Genomic DNA, 16,813 nt, shown 5'->3' with positions numbered 1-16,813 from the left:
CAAAAAATCCCACAGAATATGAATAAAAACGTATAATGTTATCCTAGTCCCTCACTAGCCCAAGCCCGAAGACCTCATCCAATTTCCCAAATATTTTCCATGGTATTTGCTGGGATGGCGTTGCTTCTTGTTTTTCTTTTTTCTCTCAAAATGAGAGGGGGGTGTGAGGGAGGAGCATTCCTCTCTGAGCTGTGTAATGTGAGAGGAGCTGGCTGGCATGTAGACCTGATGCTAGGGCTCTGCCCCCCCCACTTCTCTCTAAGACTCTCTCTCTCTCTCTCAACCACTCTCTTCGAACACATCGGTTGCCTAGAGACCCGCTGTGGGATGCATGGTAACGGCAGGGAAAGGTCATCCAAACCTTTTTGAGAAGTTAGTCATCCCCTACGGTGGAGGTGGTAGGGGGGCTCCAGTGGATGAGGCAGGAATGGTGAGGGTGTTCTAGAACACTCCACCGGAGCGTATCTTCTTCCCTCTGCTAGGCGCTTGATTGGTCAGCGTGGTGTCTCTGGCTGTGGTGGGAGTGGGGTTTCTTTCTGTGGAGGTGTTTGGTGTGGGGTTGTAACGGGCTAAAGGTCAGCTGTGATGTCATCCCTAGAGTGATGCAAGTGTCATTATGAGAGCAGTGTGGAAGCCTCTGGTTGTTCTTGCTGAACTCGGCAAGATTGTTGCTTGGTTGTATTTGCTAATGCACTTATCTCCATTCATGATGTTTTAATGGAGGGGCTGTGTTGCTGAATGTTGTGTTGCTATTATGCAATTGCACATGCAAACATTCAGAGTGAGCAGGCTCTGGAAAAAATGTCCCCCTCCCAGTACTTTTCCATCGTTTTCTTGAGAAATGGCACCGTGGTGTAAAGCACAACTGCAGCAGTGAAGCCGTCCAAGCTTCCGTCTTGTTTATGAAGGAAATATTTAGCCTGTATAGTGAAGTTCTTTACCACAGGTGTGTGTGTGTGTGTGTGTGTGTGTGTGCGCAGCTTGTTCAGAACAACTGGAAAGGTCACCTTTTCTTTTCACTATGCAAATCAATCAGCCAATCGGCAGCCTCCAGTCATTTGTTGACATGGTCTTTTTATATCACTATGCAGACTGGACTTTCTCACCCAGCAGGAATACATGAAAATACACCTACATTTATTTAGGCCCAGGGTCATTTTATTTGACTTGACATCCCCTCATAGCCACTTACCTCGTTGACCTAACTGAAATCACATGTCATGTCCGTGGTGAAATGGATTCCCATAGGACACTTTGACATTTCACACTGCTCTTTGCATTAACACTATAGTTAGAACCTTTACAGTTGCTGTTTAATATTTTAGATGATGTTGTGTGGGCGTGAGCATCTAAACGACGTTCCCTAAGTAGGTGGATCAAGCTTTGATAATATGCTAACGATGTCTTTCTTCTCGTTTGAATGTCTCTGTCCAGGTATGGCCTCACAAGTCTGGATCTACCCACCACACATTTATCAAACCCAGACTAGTGCCCTTTGCAGCGTGAAGAAAGTCAAAGTGGAGCCCAGCAGCTGTGTGTACCATGAGAGAGCCCAACCGCGGACTTCTCTGAACGGCAGAACCCTTGGCATAGCGCACCCGATCAGACTCGCTCCCTCCTTTGCGACCCGAGACTTGGCAGTGGGCGAGAGAACGCGTGGCGGCGGGCAGGAGTTCCCTGTACAGACGGTGGCCGTGCGTGGGGTACGGAGAAAGCAGAACGGAACAGGAGGAACAGGTCCGGCGGAGGCCCAGCAGCCCCAGGACACAGGGCCAGTCCCCTGGCAGGGCACGGGGCAGGAGCAGACGGACAGAGATAGGGGAGGTAGCAGTAGTGGAGCGACAGGAGGACAGGGAAGGGGGGAGGAAGGTAGAGGAGGAGGTAGGAAGGAAGAGACAGAAGGTGACTGGGAAGAGGGTGATTGTGGAGGTTTGAACTTGGCCGACAGCGCTCAGCGATGTGGGCTGAAACGTAAGAGCGAGGAGCTTGATAACCGCGGGAGCACCATGCAGATAGTGGAGGACCTGTCCATGTTGCCAGCCATGATGCAAACGACCAATGGGGGGAATCCATCTGGGTTGCCCACGGCTGTAGGGGGCGGAGGAGGACCCCCAACCAAACAGGGAGCGGCGGGCGGAGCAGGAGGTGGTGACGGGGACTACCAGCTGGTGCAGCACGAGGTCCTGTGCTCCATGAAGAACACGTACGAGGTGCTGGACTTCCTGGGCCGCGGCACCTTCGGACAGGTGGTAAAGTGCTGGAAGAGGGGTACTGGGGAGGTGGTGGCGGTGAAGATCCTGAAGAACCACCCGTCATATGCGCGCCAGGGCCAGATAGAGGTGGGCATTCTAGCCCGGCTGAGCGGGGAGAACGCGGATGAGCACAACCTGGTGAGGGCCTTCGAGTGCTTCCAGCACCGCAGCCACACATGCCTGGTGTTTGAGATGCTGGAGCAGAACCTCTATGACTTCCTCAAGCAGAACAAGTTCAGCCCGCTGCCGCTGAAGGTGATCCGACCCGTGCTGCAGCAGGTGGCCACGGCCCTGAGGAAGTTGAAGACCATGGGCCTGATCCACGCTGATCTAAAGCCGGAGAACATTATGCTGGTGGACCCTGTCAGGCAGCCCTACAGGGTGAAGGTGATAGACTTTGGCTCAGCCAGCCACGTGTCCAAGGCAGTGTGCTCCACATACCTCCAGTCCCGGTACTACAGGTCAGTGTCCACAGAGGTTGGGGATGGAGGGTTACACATTCAATGCTGGGTTGTTTGTACAATACAGGCTGTCTATAATAAGTCAGTGAGTCAGCGCAGGAGAGGCCAGGATGATCAAATTCTGACAGTAAATCCTTAACGTTTAAGAGTAATGACATATCCTCCCAGATATGCTGGAGCTTCTGGTAGGGAGCTGAGATCATCTTGAAATGTAATTCTCTGGTGTCCACATATAGGCAACCATGAGGTAGGGCTGCACCCATGAGGTAGGGCTGCACCCATGAGGTAGGGCTGCACCCATGAGGTAGGGCTGCACCCATGAGGTAGGGCTGCACCCATGAGGTAGGGCTGCACCCATGAGGTAGGGCTGCACCCATGAGGTAGGGCTGCACCCATGAGGTAGGGCTGCAGCCATGAGGTAGGGCTGCAGCCATGAGGTAGGGCTGCAGCCATGAGGTAGGGCTGCAGCCATGAGGTAGGGCTGCAGCCATGAGGTAGGGCTGCAGCCATGAGGTAGGGCTGCAGCCATGAGGTAGGGCTGCAGCCATGAGGTAGGGCTGCAGCCGTGAGGTAGGGCTGCAGCCGTGAGGTAGGGCTGCAGCCATGAGGTAGGGCTGCAGCCATGAGGTAGGGCTGCAGCCATGAGGTAGGGCTGCAGCCATGAGGTAGGGCTGCAGCCGTGAGGTAGGGCTGCAGCCGTGAGGTAGGGCTGCAGCCATGAGGTAGGGCTGCAGCCGTGAGGTAGGGCTGCAGCCGTGAGGTAGGGCTGCAGCCGTGAGGTAGGGCTGCACCATGAGGTAGGGCTGCACCATGAGGTAGGGCTGCAGCCATGAGGTAGGGCTGCAGCCATGAGGTAGGGCTGCAGCCATGAGGTAGGGCTGCAGCCATGAGGTAGGGCTGCAGCCGTGAGGTAGGGCTGCAGCCATGAGGTAGGGCTGCAGCCATGAGGTAGGGCTGCAGCCATGAGGTAGGGCTGCAGCCATGAGGTAGGGCTGCAGCCGTGAGGTAGGGCTGCAGCCATGAGGTAGGGCTGCAGCCATGAGGTAGGGCTGCAGCCATGAGGTAGGGCTGCACAATGAATCGGTTTTACATCGAAACCGCAATACGGACATGTTCAATATCCATATCACATACAATATTTTGAAATGCCACTCAGCCGTGTGTAACATCCGTTTTTCTAGTTTAATCCTGTTTTTCTCCTGCGGCTGCTTTAAACACACAGCAAGGCTTGCCCTCAAGGATCGCAGCTCCTCCTCTTACGTCCACTAAGTTTGCGCTCTGTTCTGTTAGGTCAAATGCAGTCAACCGATTGTTCCAAACAAGATGCTGCGGTCCACTTTACTTTTTAAAATAAATAATGATTTTTAAATTATTCTAACAGTTTACCCAAGTGTTTGGATTTTTATCACAAGCCAAATCACAATCGCAATAATAAAATAATCACAATTTAAAAAAATTGCCCATATCGTGCAGCCCTACCATGACAAAAAACGCCCTTCTGAGATCAGACAAGGATATGTCTCCTCTATTGCCTAACATCCTGCGTGTTCAGGAGCCGCATACCACGACCTGTGAAAAAATGTGACCCCACAGCATTACTGGCAGGGGGTAGCCCGCTCACGTCCCCTCAGCCTGGGAAAGGAAACAGTGTTCTGAAAACAGACTGCAACACAATGAGGCGGGGAAAAAATCAATAACTGTCTGTATGAGTTTGTGAACATCTCACACATTATCAGTCCTGGTGAGGCTGGGTTAGGATTGAGCCGTTACCAGTCTGTAGGATATGTCCTGGTGAGGCTGGGTTAGGATTGAGCCGTTACCAGGCTGTAGGATATGTCCTGGTGAGGCTGGGTTAGGATTGAGCCGTTACCAGTCTGTAGGATATGTCCTGGTGAGGCTGGGTTAGGATTGAGCCATCACCAGTCTGTAGGATATGTCAAGATGTCCTGGTGAGGCTGGGTTAGGATTGAGCCGTTACCAGTCTGTAGGATATGTCAAGATGTCCTGGTGAGGCTGGGTTAGGATTGAGCCGTTACCAGTCTGTAGGATATGTCAAGATGTCCTGGTGAGGCTGGGTTAGGATTGAGCCATCACCAGTCTGTAGGATATGTCCTGGTGAGGCTGGGTTAGGATTGAGCCATCACCAGTCTGTAGGATATGTCAAGATGTCATGGTGAGGCTGGGTTAGGATTGAGCCATCACCAGTCTGTAGGATATGTCAAGATGTCATGGTGAGCAAGGAACTGCCTGTAGGCAAATATTTGAAGTGTAAGGCTTAATGCACAGGCCAAGGCTTAATGCACAGGCCAAGGCTTAATGCACAGGCCAAGGCTTAATGCACAGGCCAAGGCTTAATGCACAGGCCAAGGCTTACACCCGTTTGATGAAATATCTGTGAAGAGCAGAAAGACCCACTGCATCTGTACAGTATGAGTGTTTCCCTTGGAAGGAAATGTGAATGTTGTGTAAAGAGCGTGAGGCCATGTTGCATACAGACCATGCTAACCATTTGAGGATGAACAACTTCTTTCTCAGCCCAACGCCTCCCGAGTCTGAACGTAACTCTGTTACGAACCCTGATGCGTAACCTGGCAGCCTATCTGGTTTGTTTATGCTGAGAATAATGTTTCTTCTGCTCTTGGACAGGCGAACGGAAAACTCACCAGAAGAATGACTCTTGGCAGCACCCTATGGGCACCGGTAGTTTTAGTTTTGAGAAACGGGGCCCTGAAATGATATGAACTGTTACCTAATGGTTTACTGTCAGTCAGTGGTCTGTGGGTTCTACCTCGTAGCTGCTGTGCTGGCAGGCTGTTTGTGTGATGAGGAGGATGTTTAGTGAAGCCCCATTCAGTACTCAGTTCCTGAGAGGTCTCGTCAGAGGAAGAACACGCAGGATGACTTGTTTTTGTGACCGGAAAATACATGTGTTCTCCTTAAATAGAAAGCACTGTACTGTCTCTCAGAACATCTCATAGGGGCAGCTAGGCCAATTTAGTGATTCACATACATTATATATAGGGGGGGATGGTTTGACTGTTAAACAGCACAGAGGTCTGTCTTGTAAAATGTCGTTCTAATGTAATGACTGTAATGGTTCTGTCATAGCTGGCTGCACCATATAATGTCATAGCCTTGCATTAGCCACCGTGAGCTTCCAGCTCCTCTGGTACCAGATCCTGTTCTGTGTGGTGGTGGTGAAGGATGACACCCTGATGAAGGCTTTAATGCTGAAACCAGTCGGTTTAGGAAGCACCTTTTTACTGAACCTGAAAAGGCCTGAGTATCACAGACTGGGTTTCTCCTTCAATTCATCCACCTTGGTCGGTCTGTGAGGTAGAAGAAGTAGCAGCCTATTCTTTTCCCCTTGTTGTGGTAGCACAGGTCTGCCTGGTGGAGGACCTGGCAGCTCTCCTGTTTTCCACTGCCTCAGAAGAGCATCATCAGGCAGCCTTACTGCACGAGGATGGATGTTTCTAATTACCCAGTTCTAATTAAAGTCTCTGCTCTGGTTCTGGGGGGAGGGGGGGAGAGAATGGGCCCTTGGGCACTGCAGCCATGTCCTCAGTAAGTGGGCCTAACACAGGCTAGGCTTCTCTGTCGTCTGGTTCGCTAGTTGACATGTTTATTGAACAGACCAACACCCAAGAAGGAGGCTGTCATTTTTGCAAGCCGTTGTAAAAGTGACAGTGTAAAAGTAACATTTCTATTGAGATTGTGTCTGTACCACAACAGAGACGTGAAGTCCTGTGCGTGTTTTAATTTGCACTTTAAAATCCCTTCATCCCGTGTATCTTTCCCAGCCCTGGGTCTTCTGCTGGCTCTCACAGAGACGAGGTCAGCCACTAGGGACTGACTCACACGGCTCAAATTCATGTGCGTCATCTCATTCCAATTCCAACTTTTTGCTGCATGTCTTCACAAGGCATGTTGGAGAGGCTTGAAGTCAACACACACACACACACACACACACACACACACACACACACACACACACCCTATAGATATAGCATGTTGTAGACCTATCATCAGTTCAGAGTAGTTTGTCTGTCTGGTACAGTGTCCAGCATCGTTGTCTGGTAATTCAATAGAGCCACAACAAGCCCATCCACAGCACAGTAACTCAAGTCCACTGACACACCTGGTATCCAGAGGAACCGGGGCAGCCAGACAGCAGTGTCTGTTTGTGTCCCAGCGATCAACAGTCTGTCAGCTTTTCCCTTGGTGAAAATGTCAGGAATGTCCAGGGGAATTTTGGAGAGCTCTAGGGTGTATTCATTACACCGATTCTGTTGCATTTAGTTTACTCCAAACAACAAAAAAAAACATTTTGCAATGAAAACTAGAGTTTCTATTGGACAAATTCTGTTATGTCCCTCCCCCTTTTATTCCGTTTGCTGTGCTTGCTTCTGTTTTGTTCTTAAACAATAAACATTTTCTTTTGCACGACATAATGAATACACCCCTGCTGTGTATCCTGCTCTAAACACAGAGCTTCCAGGTTTTTAGGGAATCATACATGTATGCTTCCAGAGTTTGATACATTTTCCTAAAGCCCCATGGGAGTTGGAGTATACTGTACTTGTTGTCTGTATTGCAGACTTGGCACCTGGTAGATAATATGTTGTCGTTATGTAGGTGTGGGCGCCTAATCCCCACATGCCCCTGCTGCTCCCTCTCTGATTAAATCTGATGACACAGTCTGTCTGAGCCCATACCAGCATCTTACTGCCCTGGACTAGACTCCAGTAGTCTGTGTGGCATTACTTTGCATTCGGCTGTTAAGATGATGCAATTGGTTCCCCGGTAAGCTCCTCCCCTGCCCTCAAAAGCAGAGCCCATCATCCTACTCCAGGCAGTTGTTTTTGAGACCCTCCCCTCCCTGATATCTGATTGGTGTTGACTCCGGTCAATCATTTCATTTTGAACATCAACAGCCCCTTTTGACTTCTGAAAACGTTGTGCAAGTGATGATGCCCCAGGTCAACCTTTTGAATGGGCTTGGCGATGATCTCATCACATTCATCACAACGCAGTGATTTAACATACAGTATATAGAAAATGATATTAGTGTTTGTGGAATTTCCTTCTGCCAGATGCCTTTTATGAAGTTATGTTAAACACCATTCTGCTTCGTTTTTTCACCAATCTGAAAACCATAAAAAAAGACTACAGAAATGTAACTACAATGGTGCGTCACTTTCATACCGTATAGCCATTGAACAAACTGTATAAACCAGACTCTGGGGTGGAGCGTGCAGAGTCAGTAATGAGACTCCAGTCAGTGTAGCCTCCCTCTCAAGTCTCCTGGGCCTGTGATGTGCTGACTGACTTTTCATGTTATATAACAACTCTCTCCTCTTCAATTTCTGCATGTGTCGCAGGGCTGTGGTATGATTCTCATTTTTATAGGCCCTGTACATATGACTAAAAGTGATGACGTCATTGATCTCTTACTGAGGAGCGTTTGTCTCCTCACAATTCACTGGGCTCGATCATCTGAGGAATGACTGTTGGGCTAGCTGAATGCATAATTCATGTGAGGTGCCAGGCCAGCAGACCACGTACGTGAGGACATATTGGGTGGTAAATTGTGCTGAAAGCCGTGGAACTCATCTTTGAGAGTCTCCCCTGCCCTCGTTTGATTAATGGTAGTCACTGGCTGAGTGAGCGGTTTAATTCCTCAAAGTGAGATGGAAGAAGTCAGGGATTAGTTTGTACTCCTAATGTTATGTCTTAGTGCCCGGGGAGTACCTCTCTTTGGACTGGTTTAGACTCTAAAGCGAGCCTTTTAAATAGTAGTGTTATTACTTGGGAATTGGAGGTTTCTCTCTTTGTCTAAAGAAGCGATGGGAGATTTAGTTTGATGTATGAACAGAGGATGGAATTTTGATGATATCTCATTCAATTACGCGTTGCAAGTTCAAACCTAAAGTGAGGAGAATCGATCGGAGAGAGTCTGAACAGGCCTCTTTAAAATGTTCAGCTAAGTTGTATCCATAAGGGAACAGATGGGTGCTGTTCGTCAGCTGAATGCAGTTACTGGAACTGATCTCGTGGAAGTGAACACCATCGGCTCGTCTGTCAGTGCCAGTATCACGTAGCCTAATCATGTTCTGTGGTATCATCTCAGAGACGGCGAGACCTGTTTGGTTCTCTCAGACGTTTAAAAAGAAACTGCCACATTTATTTCAAATGAGCCTATCTGCTTGTTGCATCCTATTCTGTGAGGTTATTCTGTTTCGTAGTTTTTGAGTCAGTCACAACAACAACAAAAATAAACACTTCCTAAGAGAGGACAGTATTAGGCTGTTAGTTATGTCATTTAGATGTGGCCTCGTCTCTTAGTAATGTTTGGGTTGGTGGAAAAGGGAAGATACTGTAGAATGACTGTCACACGGCAGCTATATGTCTTAGTACAGGGGGGTTTACATTGAATTAGAATAATTCCTATTAAAATGGGAGACTTGGGGCTGGGTTATCCATTTCCCTCTCTGTATGCAGTGTCTGTAGATTCCTGCTCACTGAGGTGAGATTAGTTGCATTGACCCGAGTTGAGACTGGCGTTCTTCAGAACACTAGAAAACCGCATGCTTGTCATAGATGACTTGATTATTCAAATGGAATCTCTGTGTAGCCTAGGCCTTTTACTGCCTGCTGTTTCTCTGTAGGTGTGGTATCTCTGTGCAGCCTAGGTCTGTTACTGCTGCTTCTCTGTAGGTGTGGTATCTCTGTGTAGCCTAGGCCTGTTACTGCTGCTTCTCTGTAGGTGTGGTATCTCTGTAGGTGTGGTATCTCTGTAGGTGTGGTATCTCTGTGCAGTCTAGGCCTGTTACTGCTGTTTCTCTGTAGGTGTGGTATCTCTGTGTAGCCTAGGCCTGTTACTGCTGCTTCTCTGTAGGTGTGGTATCTCTGTGCAGCCTAGGCCTGTTACTGCTGCTTCTCTGTAGGTGTGGTATCTCTGTGTAGCCTAGGCCTGTTACTGCTGCTTCTCTGTAGGTGTGGTATCTCTGTGCAGCCTAGGCCTGTTACTGCTGTTTCTCTGTAGGTGTGGTATCTCTGTGCAGTCTAGGCCTGTTACTGCTGCTTCTCTGTAGGTGTGGTATCTCTGTGCAGCCTAGGCCTGTTACTGCTGTTTCTCTGTAGGTGTGGTATCTCTGTGCAGCCTAGGCCTGTTACTGCTGCTTCTCTGTAGGTGTGGTATCTCTGTGCAGCCTAGGTCTGTTACTGCTGTTTCTTTGTAGGTGTGGTATCTCTGTGCAGCCTAGGCCTGTTACTGCTGCTTCTCTGTAGGTGTGGTATCTCTGTGTAGCCTAGGCCTGTTACTGCTGTTTCTCTGTAGGTGTGGTATCTCTGTGTAGCCTAGGCCTGTTACTGCTGCTTCTCTGTAGGTGTGGTATCTCTGTGTAGCCTAGGTCTGTTACTGCTGCTTCTCTGTAGGTGTGGTATCTCTGTGCAGCCTAGGCCTGTTACTGCTGTTTCTCTGTAGGTGTGGTATCTCTGTGTAGCCTAGGTCTGTTACTGCTGCTTCTCTGTAGGTGTGGTATCTCTGTGTAGCCTAGGCCTGTTACTGCTGCTTCTCTGTAGGTGTGGTATCTCTGTGTAGCCTAGGCCTGTTACTGCTGTTTCTCTGTAGGTGTGGTATCTCTGTGTAGCCTAGGCCTGTTACTGCTGTTTCTCTGTAGGTGTGGTATCTCTGTGTAGCCTAGGCCTGTTACTGCTGCTTCTCTGTAGGTGTGGTATCTCTGTGTAGCCTAGGCCTGTTACTGCTGCTTCTCTGTAGGTGTGGTATCTCTGTGCAGCCTAGGTCTGTTACTGCTGCTTCTCTGTAGGTGTGGTATCTCTGTAGGTGTGGTATCTCTGTGCAGTCTAGGCCTGTTACTGCTGTTTCTCTGTAGGTGTGGTATCTCTGTGTAGCCTAGGCCTGTTACTGCTGCTTCTCTGTAGGTGTGGTATCTCTGTGCAGCCTAGGTCTGTTACTGCTGCTTCTCTGTAGGTGTGGTATCTCTGTAGGTGTGGTATCTCTGTGCAGTCTAGGCCTGTTACTGCTGTTTCTCTGTAGGTGTGGTATCTCTGTGTAGCCTAGGCCTGTTACTGCTGTTTCTCTGTAGGTGTGGTATCTCTGTGTAGCCTAGGTCTGTTACTGCTGCTTCTCTGTAGGTGTGGTATCTCTGTGCAGCCTAGGCCTGTTACTGCTGTTTCTCTGTAGGTGTGGTATCTCTGTGTAGCCTAGGTCTGTTACTGCTGCTTCTCTGTAGGTGTGGTATCTCTGTGCAGCCTAGGCCTGTTACTGCTGCTTCTCTGTAGGTGTGGTATCTCTGTGTAGCCTAGGTCTGTTACTGCTGCTTCTCTGTAGGTGTGGTATCTCTGTGCAGCCTAGGCCTGTTACTGCTGTTTCTCTGTAGGTGTGGTATCTCTGTGTAGCCTAGGTCTGTTACTGCTGCTTCTCTGTAGGTGTGGTATCTCTGTGCAGCCTAGGCCTGTTACTGCTGTTTCTCTGTAGGTGTGGTATCTCTGTGCAGCCTAGGCCTGTTACTGCTGTTTCTCTGTAGGTGTGGTATCTCTGTAGGTGTGGTATCTCTGTGCAGTCTAGGCCTGTTACTGCTGCTTCTCTGTAGGTGTGGTATCTCTGTGCAGCCTAGGCCTGTTACTGCTGTTTCTCTGTAGGTGTGGTATCTCTGTGCAGCCTAGGCCTGTTACTGCTGTTTCTCTGTAGGTGTGGTATCTCTGTAGGTGTGGTATCTCTGTGCAGTCTAGGCCTGTTACTGCTGCTTCTCTGTAGGTGTGGTATCTCTGTGCAGTCTAGGCCTGTTACTGCTGTTTCTCTGTAGGTGTGGTATCTCTGTAGGTGTGGTATCTCTGTGCAGTCTAGGCCTGTTACTGCTGCTTCTCTGTAGGTGTGGTATCTCTGTGCAGTCTAGGCCTGTTACTGCTGCTTCTCTGTAGGTGTGGTATCTCTGTGCAGTCTAGGCCTGTTACTGCTGTTTCTCTGTAGGTGTGGTATCTCTGTGCAGCCTAGGCCTGTTACTGCTGCTTCTCTGTAGGTGTGGTATCTCTGTGCAGTCTAGGCCTGTTACTGCTGTTTCTCTGTAGGTGTGGTATCTCTGTGTAGCCTAGGCCTGTTACTGCTGCTTCTCTGTAGGTGTGGTATCTCTGTGCAGCCTAGGCCTGTTACTGCTGCTTCTCTGTAGGTGTGGTATCTCTGTGTAGCCTAGGTCTGTTACTGCTGTTTCTCTGTAGGTGTGGTATCTCTGTGCAGCCTAGGCCTGTTACTGCTGCTTCTCTGTAGGTGTGGTATCTCTGTGTAGCCTAGGTCTGTTACTGCTGCTTCTCTGTAGGTGTGGTATCTCTGTGCAGCCTAGGCCTGTTACTGCTGTTTCTCTGTAGGTGTGGTATCTCTGCAGCCTAGGTCTGTTACTGCTGTTTCTCTGTAGGTGTGGTATCTCTGTGTAGCCTAGGCCTGTTACTGCTGTTTCTCTGTAGGTGTGGTATCTCTGTGTAGCCTAGGTCTGTTACTGCTGCTTCTCTGTAGGTGTGGTATCTCTGTGCAGCCTAGGCCTGTTACTGCTGTTTCTCTGTAGGTGTGGTATCTCTGTGTAGCCTAGGTCTGTTACTGCTGCTTCTCTGTAGGTGTGGTATCTCTGTGCAGCCTAGGCCTGTTACTGCTGCTTCTCTGTAGGTGTGGTATCTCTGTGTAGCCTAGGTCTGTTACTGCTGCTTCTCTGTAGGTGTGGTATCTCTGTGCAGCCTAGGCCTGTTACTGCTGTTTCTCTGTAGGTGTGGTATCTCTGTGTAGCCTAGGTCTGTTACTGCTGCTTCTCTGTAGGTGTGGTATCTCTGTGCAGCCTAGGCCTGTTACTGCTGTTTCTCTGTAGGTGTGGTATCTCTGTGCAGCCTAGGCCTGTTACTGCTGTTTCTCTGTAGGTGTGGTATCTCTGTAGGTGTGGTATCTCTGTGCAGTCTAGGCCTGTTACTGCTGCTTCTCTGTAGGTGTGGTATCTCTGTGCAGCCTAGGCCTGTTACTGCTGTTTCTCTGTAGGTGTGGTATCTCTGTGCAGCCTAGGCCTGTTACTGCTGTTTCTCTGTAGGTGTGGTATCTCTGTAGGTGTGGTATCTCTGTGCAGTCTAGGCCTGTTACTGCTGCTTCTCTGTAGGTGTGGTATCTCTGTGCAGTCTAGGCCTGTTACTGCTGTTTCTCTGTAGGTGTGGTATCTCTGTAGGTGTGGTATCTCTGTGCAGTCTAGGCCTGTTACTGCTGCTTCTCTGTAGGTGGGGTATCTCTGTGCAGTCTAGGCCTGTTACTGCTGCTTCTCTGTAGGTGTGGTATCTCTGTGCAGTCTAGGCCTGTTACTGCTGTTTCTCTGTAGGTGTGGTATCTCTGTGCAGCCTAGGCCTGTTACTGCTGCTTCTCTGTAGGTGTGGTATCTCTGTGCAGTCTAGGCCTGTTACTGCTGTTTCTCTGTAGGTGTGGTATCTCTGTGTAGCCTAGGCCTGTTACTGCTGCTTCTCTGTAGGTGTGGTATCTCTGTGCAGCCTAGGCCTGTTACTGCTGCTTCTCTGTAGGTGTGGTATCTCTGTGTAGCCTAGGTCTGTTACTGCTGTTTCTCTGTAGGTGTGGTATCTCTGTGCAGCCTAGGCCTGTTACTGCTGCTTCTCTGTAGGTGTGGTATCGTACTTTGGCTGCAGTCCCACAGCTCTTTGTTTGACAGTTTAAGGACGGTGTTATGAGAAAAATGAACTAATTCATCATACAGTACCGCAGAACTTTACACAAAGAAAGAAAAATGTGTTTAATTCACAGTCATACGTGAATGTGAGGTTTTGTGGGTAAAGTAGTCCTATGCTTTAGTAGCCATGCACACAGAGTTCATAGCAGTTCCAGTATGAACGGGGAAGCTGCAGCAACGTGTCTGTAATAAAAAGGAGTGATGATCTCTCATGGTCTGTCATTTGTCTTCTCTCTAGTTGTCCACCAGTAGCAGGCTAAACATTAGGAGTTTAGTTACAGAATAGGTGTAGGTTTGTTGACAGGTGTGTGTATTTCTGTATTCAGGGGAGACATCTCTTGAATTAATAATTTAAACAGGAATGCTCAAGCTATATCCAGATGTGTGTACTGAAGAGAAATGAGTTTACAGTACATTACCACTTTGATGACCATATCTGCTTTCTCTGGTCTGATAGTTCAGTCTGGTTGACTCTCTTGGTGTGCATGTCAGCTGCAGAAGAGTCTCCCACAACATCCTCTGGCTTCAGCTCATCTCTCTGCTCTCTGACACACACACCACCCAGCCTAACACACACACCCTAACACACACACACACAACCCAGCCTAACACACACACCCTAACACACACACAATCCAGCCTGACACACACAACCCAGCCTAACACACACAACCCAGCCTAACACACACAACCCAGCCTGACACACACACACCCTAACACACACACAACCCAGCCTGACACACACACACCCTAACACACACACAACCCAGCCTAACACACACACCCTAACACACACACAACCCAGCCTGACACACACACACCCTAACACACACACAACCCAGCCTGACACACACACACCCTAACACACACACAACCCAGCCTAACACACACACCCTAACACACACACAACCCAGCCTGACACACACACACCCTAACACACACACAACCCAGCCTGACACACACACACCCTAACACACACACAACCCAGCCTGACACACACACACACCCTAACACACACACAACCCAGCCTGACACACACACACCCTAACACACACACAACCCAGCCTGACACACACACACACCCTAACACACACACAACCCAGCCTGACACACACACACCCTAACACACACACAACCCAGCCTGACCACACACACCCTAACACACACACAACCCAGCCTGACACACACACACCCTAACACACACACAACCCAGCCTGACACACACACACCCTAACACACACACAACCCAGCCTGACCACACACACCCTAACACACACACAACCAAGCCTGACACGCACACACCCTAACACACACACAACCCAGCCTGACACGCACACACCCTAACACACACACAACCCAGCCTGACACGCACACACCCTAACACACACACAACCCAGCCTGACACGCACACACCCTAACACACACACAACCCAGCCTGACACGCACACAACCCAGCCTGACACGCACACACCCTAACACGCACACAACCCAGCCTGACACGCACACACCCTAACACACACAACCCAGCCTGACACGCACACACCCTAATACACACACAACCCAGCCTGACACGCACACACACAACCCAGCCTGACACGCACACACCCTAACACACACACAACCCAGCCTGACACGCACACACAACCCAGCCTGACACGCACACCCTAACACACACACAACCCAGGCTGACACACACACCCTAACACACACAACCCAGGCTGACACACACAGGCCTCCTTTCACTCACTTCTGGTAAATGCACCATATTTTAGGAAGTGTCTCAAAATAGAAACGTCTCACTGTAGCCCTACACTGTACTTTAGTGACTTTTGGCAGGAAGTTAAATACAGTGTGCAGCTGCTCTCTGCTCCATTTGCCAGTTCAACCCATCAAAAGCACAGGTCGCCAAGTCCTTCTCACCAGCCATTTTATCTTCAGATACAATTTTAAAGCAGTATATTGCCTACTTTCAATGGAGGACCACACAGAATGATGATAAGCCTCGCGTACTTTGTGTCTGAAGAGCTGGCTTAATGAAGGTTTCTATTCAACCTAATGGGGGATGTCATTTCACAAGGCAAGCGGGGCAGTGATATCATGTATGCCATGAACAAAGCACAATATTAATTCAGTTGAACAAATGGAGAAAGTTCCCCTCAACATGCAGTTTGCCGTTTACAATTCCCCCAAAATCAATTGATGACTTTTAGTGGACTTTCCCTCCTTCACTGCATCCGGGTTGTTTGAAATAGAAAAGGGAACTGTTGGTCTGTATCCTGATGTTTATACTGTCAGACCCGTTCTGTACCAGGGTATACTGTAGATGTTTATACTGTCAGACCCGTTCTGTACCGGGGTATACTGTAGATGTTTATACTGTCAGACCCGTTCTGTACCGTACCAGGGTATACTGTAGATGTTTATACTGTCAGACCCGTTCTGTACCAGGGTATACTGCAGATGTTTATACTGTCAGACCCGTTCTGTACCGTACCGGGGTATACTGTAGATGTTTATACTGTCAGACCCGTTCTGTACCGTACCAGGGTATACTGTAGATGTTTATACTGTCAGACCCGTTCTGTACAGGGGTATACTGTAGATGTTTATACTGTCAGACCCGTTCTGTACCGTACCAGGGTATACTGTAGATGTTTATACTGTCAGACCCGTTCTGTACCGTACCAGGGTATACTGTAGATGTTTATACTGTCAGACCCGTTCTGTACCGTACCAGGGTATACTGTAGATGTTTATACTGTCAGACCCGTTCTGTACCGGGGTATACTGTAGATGTTTATACTGTCAGACCCGTTCTGTACCAGGGTATACTGTAGATGTTTATTCTGTCAGACCCGTTCTGTACCGGGGTATACTGTAGATGTTTATACTGTCAGACCCGTTCTGTACCAGGGTATACTGTAGATGTTTATACTGTCAGACCCGTTCTGTACCGTACCGGGGTATACTGCAGATGTTTATACTGTCAGACCCGTTCTGTACCGGGGTATACTGTAGATGTTTATACTGTCAGACCCGTTCTGTACCAGGGTATACTGTAGATGTTTATACTGTCAGACCCGTTCTGTACCGGGGTATACTGTAGATGTTTATACTGTCAGACCCGTTCTGTACCGGGGTATACTGTAGATGTTTATACTGTCAGACCCGTTCTGTACCAGGGTATACTGTAGATGTTTATACTGTCAGACCCGTTCTGTACCGTACCGGGGTATACTGCAGATGTTTATACTGTCAGACCCGTTCTGTACCAGGGTATACTGTAGATGTTTATACTGTCAGACCCGTTCTGTACCAGGGTATACTGTAGATGTTTATACTGTCAGACCCGTTCTGTACCGGGGTATACTGT

The 16,813-nt window shown here is 49.0% G+C and overlaps 1 protein-coding gene across 5 annotated transcripts in view; it reads left to right on the top strand.

Annotated features, from left to right (window-relative positions):
- The window catches only part of LOC110526724 (homeodomain-interacting protein kinase 3), a 94,494-nt gene that overhangs the window by 15,632 nt on the left and 62,049 nt on the right, over nt 1–16,813 (top strand). For all 5 annotated transcript variants that reach the window (XM_036963601.1, XM_036963603.1, XM_036963600.1 and 2 more), the window contains exon 2: nt 1,435–2,713. In XM_036963601.1, coding sequence (XP_036819496.1) covers nt 1,437–2,713 — 1,277 coding nt within the window. In that variant the 5' untranslated portion in view covers nt 1,435–1,436. The remainder of the gene's footprint in view (nt 1–1,434; nt 2,714–16,813) is intronic.

Source organism: Oncorhynchus mykiss, chromosome 26 (genome assembly GCF_013265735.2).
Source record: "Oncorhynchus mykiss isolate Arlee chromosome 26, USDA_OmykA_1.1, whole genome shotgun sequence".
NCBI classification, from domain to species: domain Eukaryota; kingdom Metazoa; phylum Chordata; class Actinopteri; order Salmoniformes; family Salmonidae; genus Oncorhynchus; species Oncorhynchus mykiss.
This window is presented reverse-complemented; position numbering and strand designations above follow the sequence as displayed.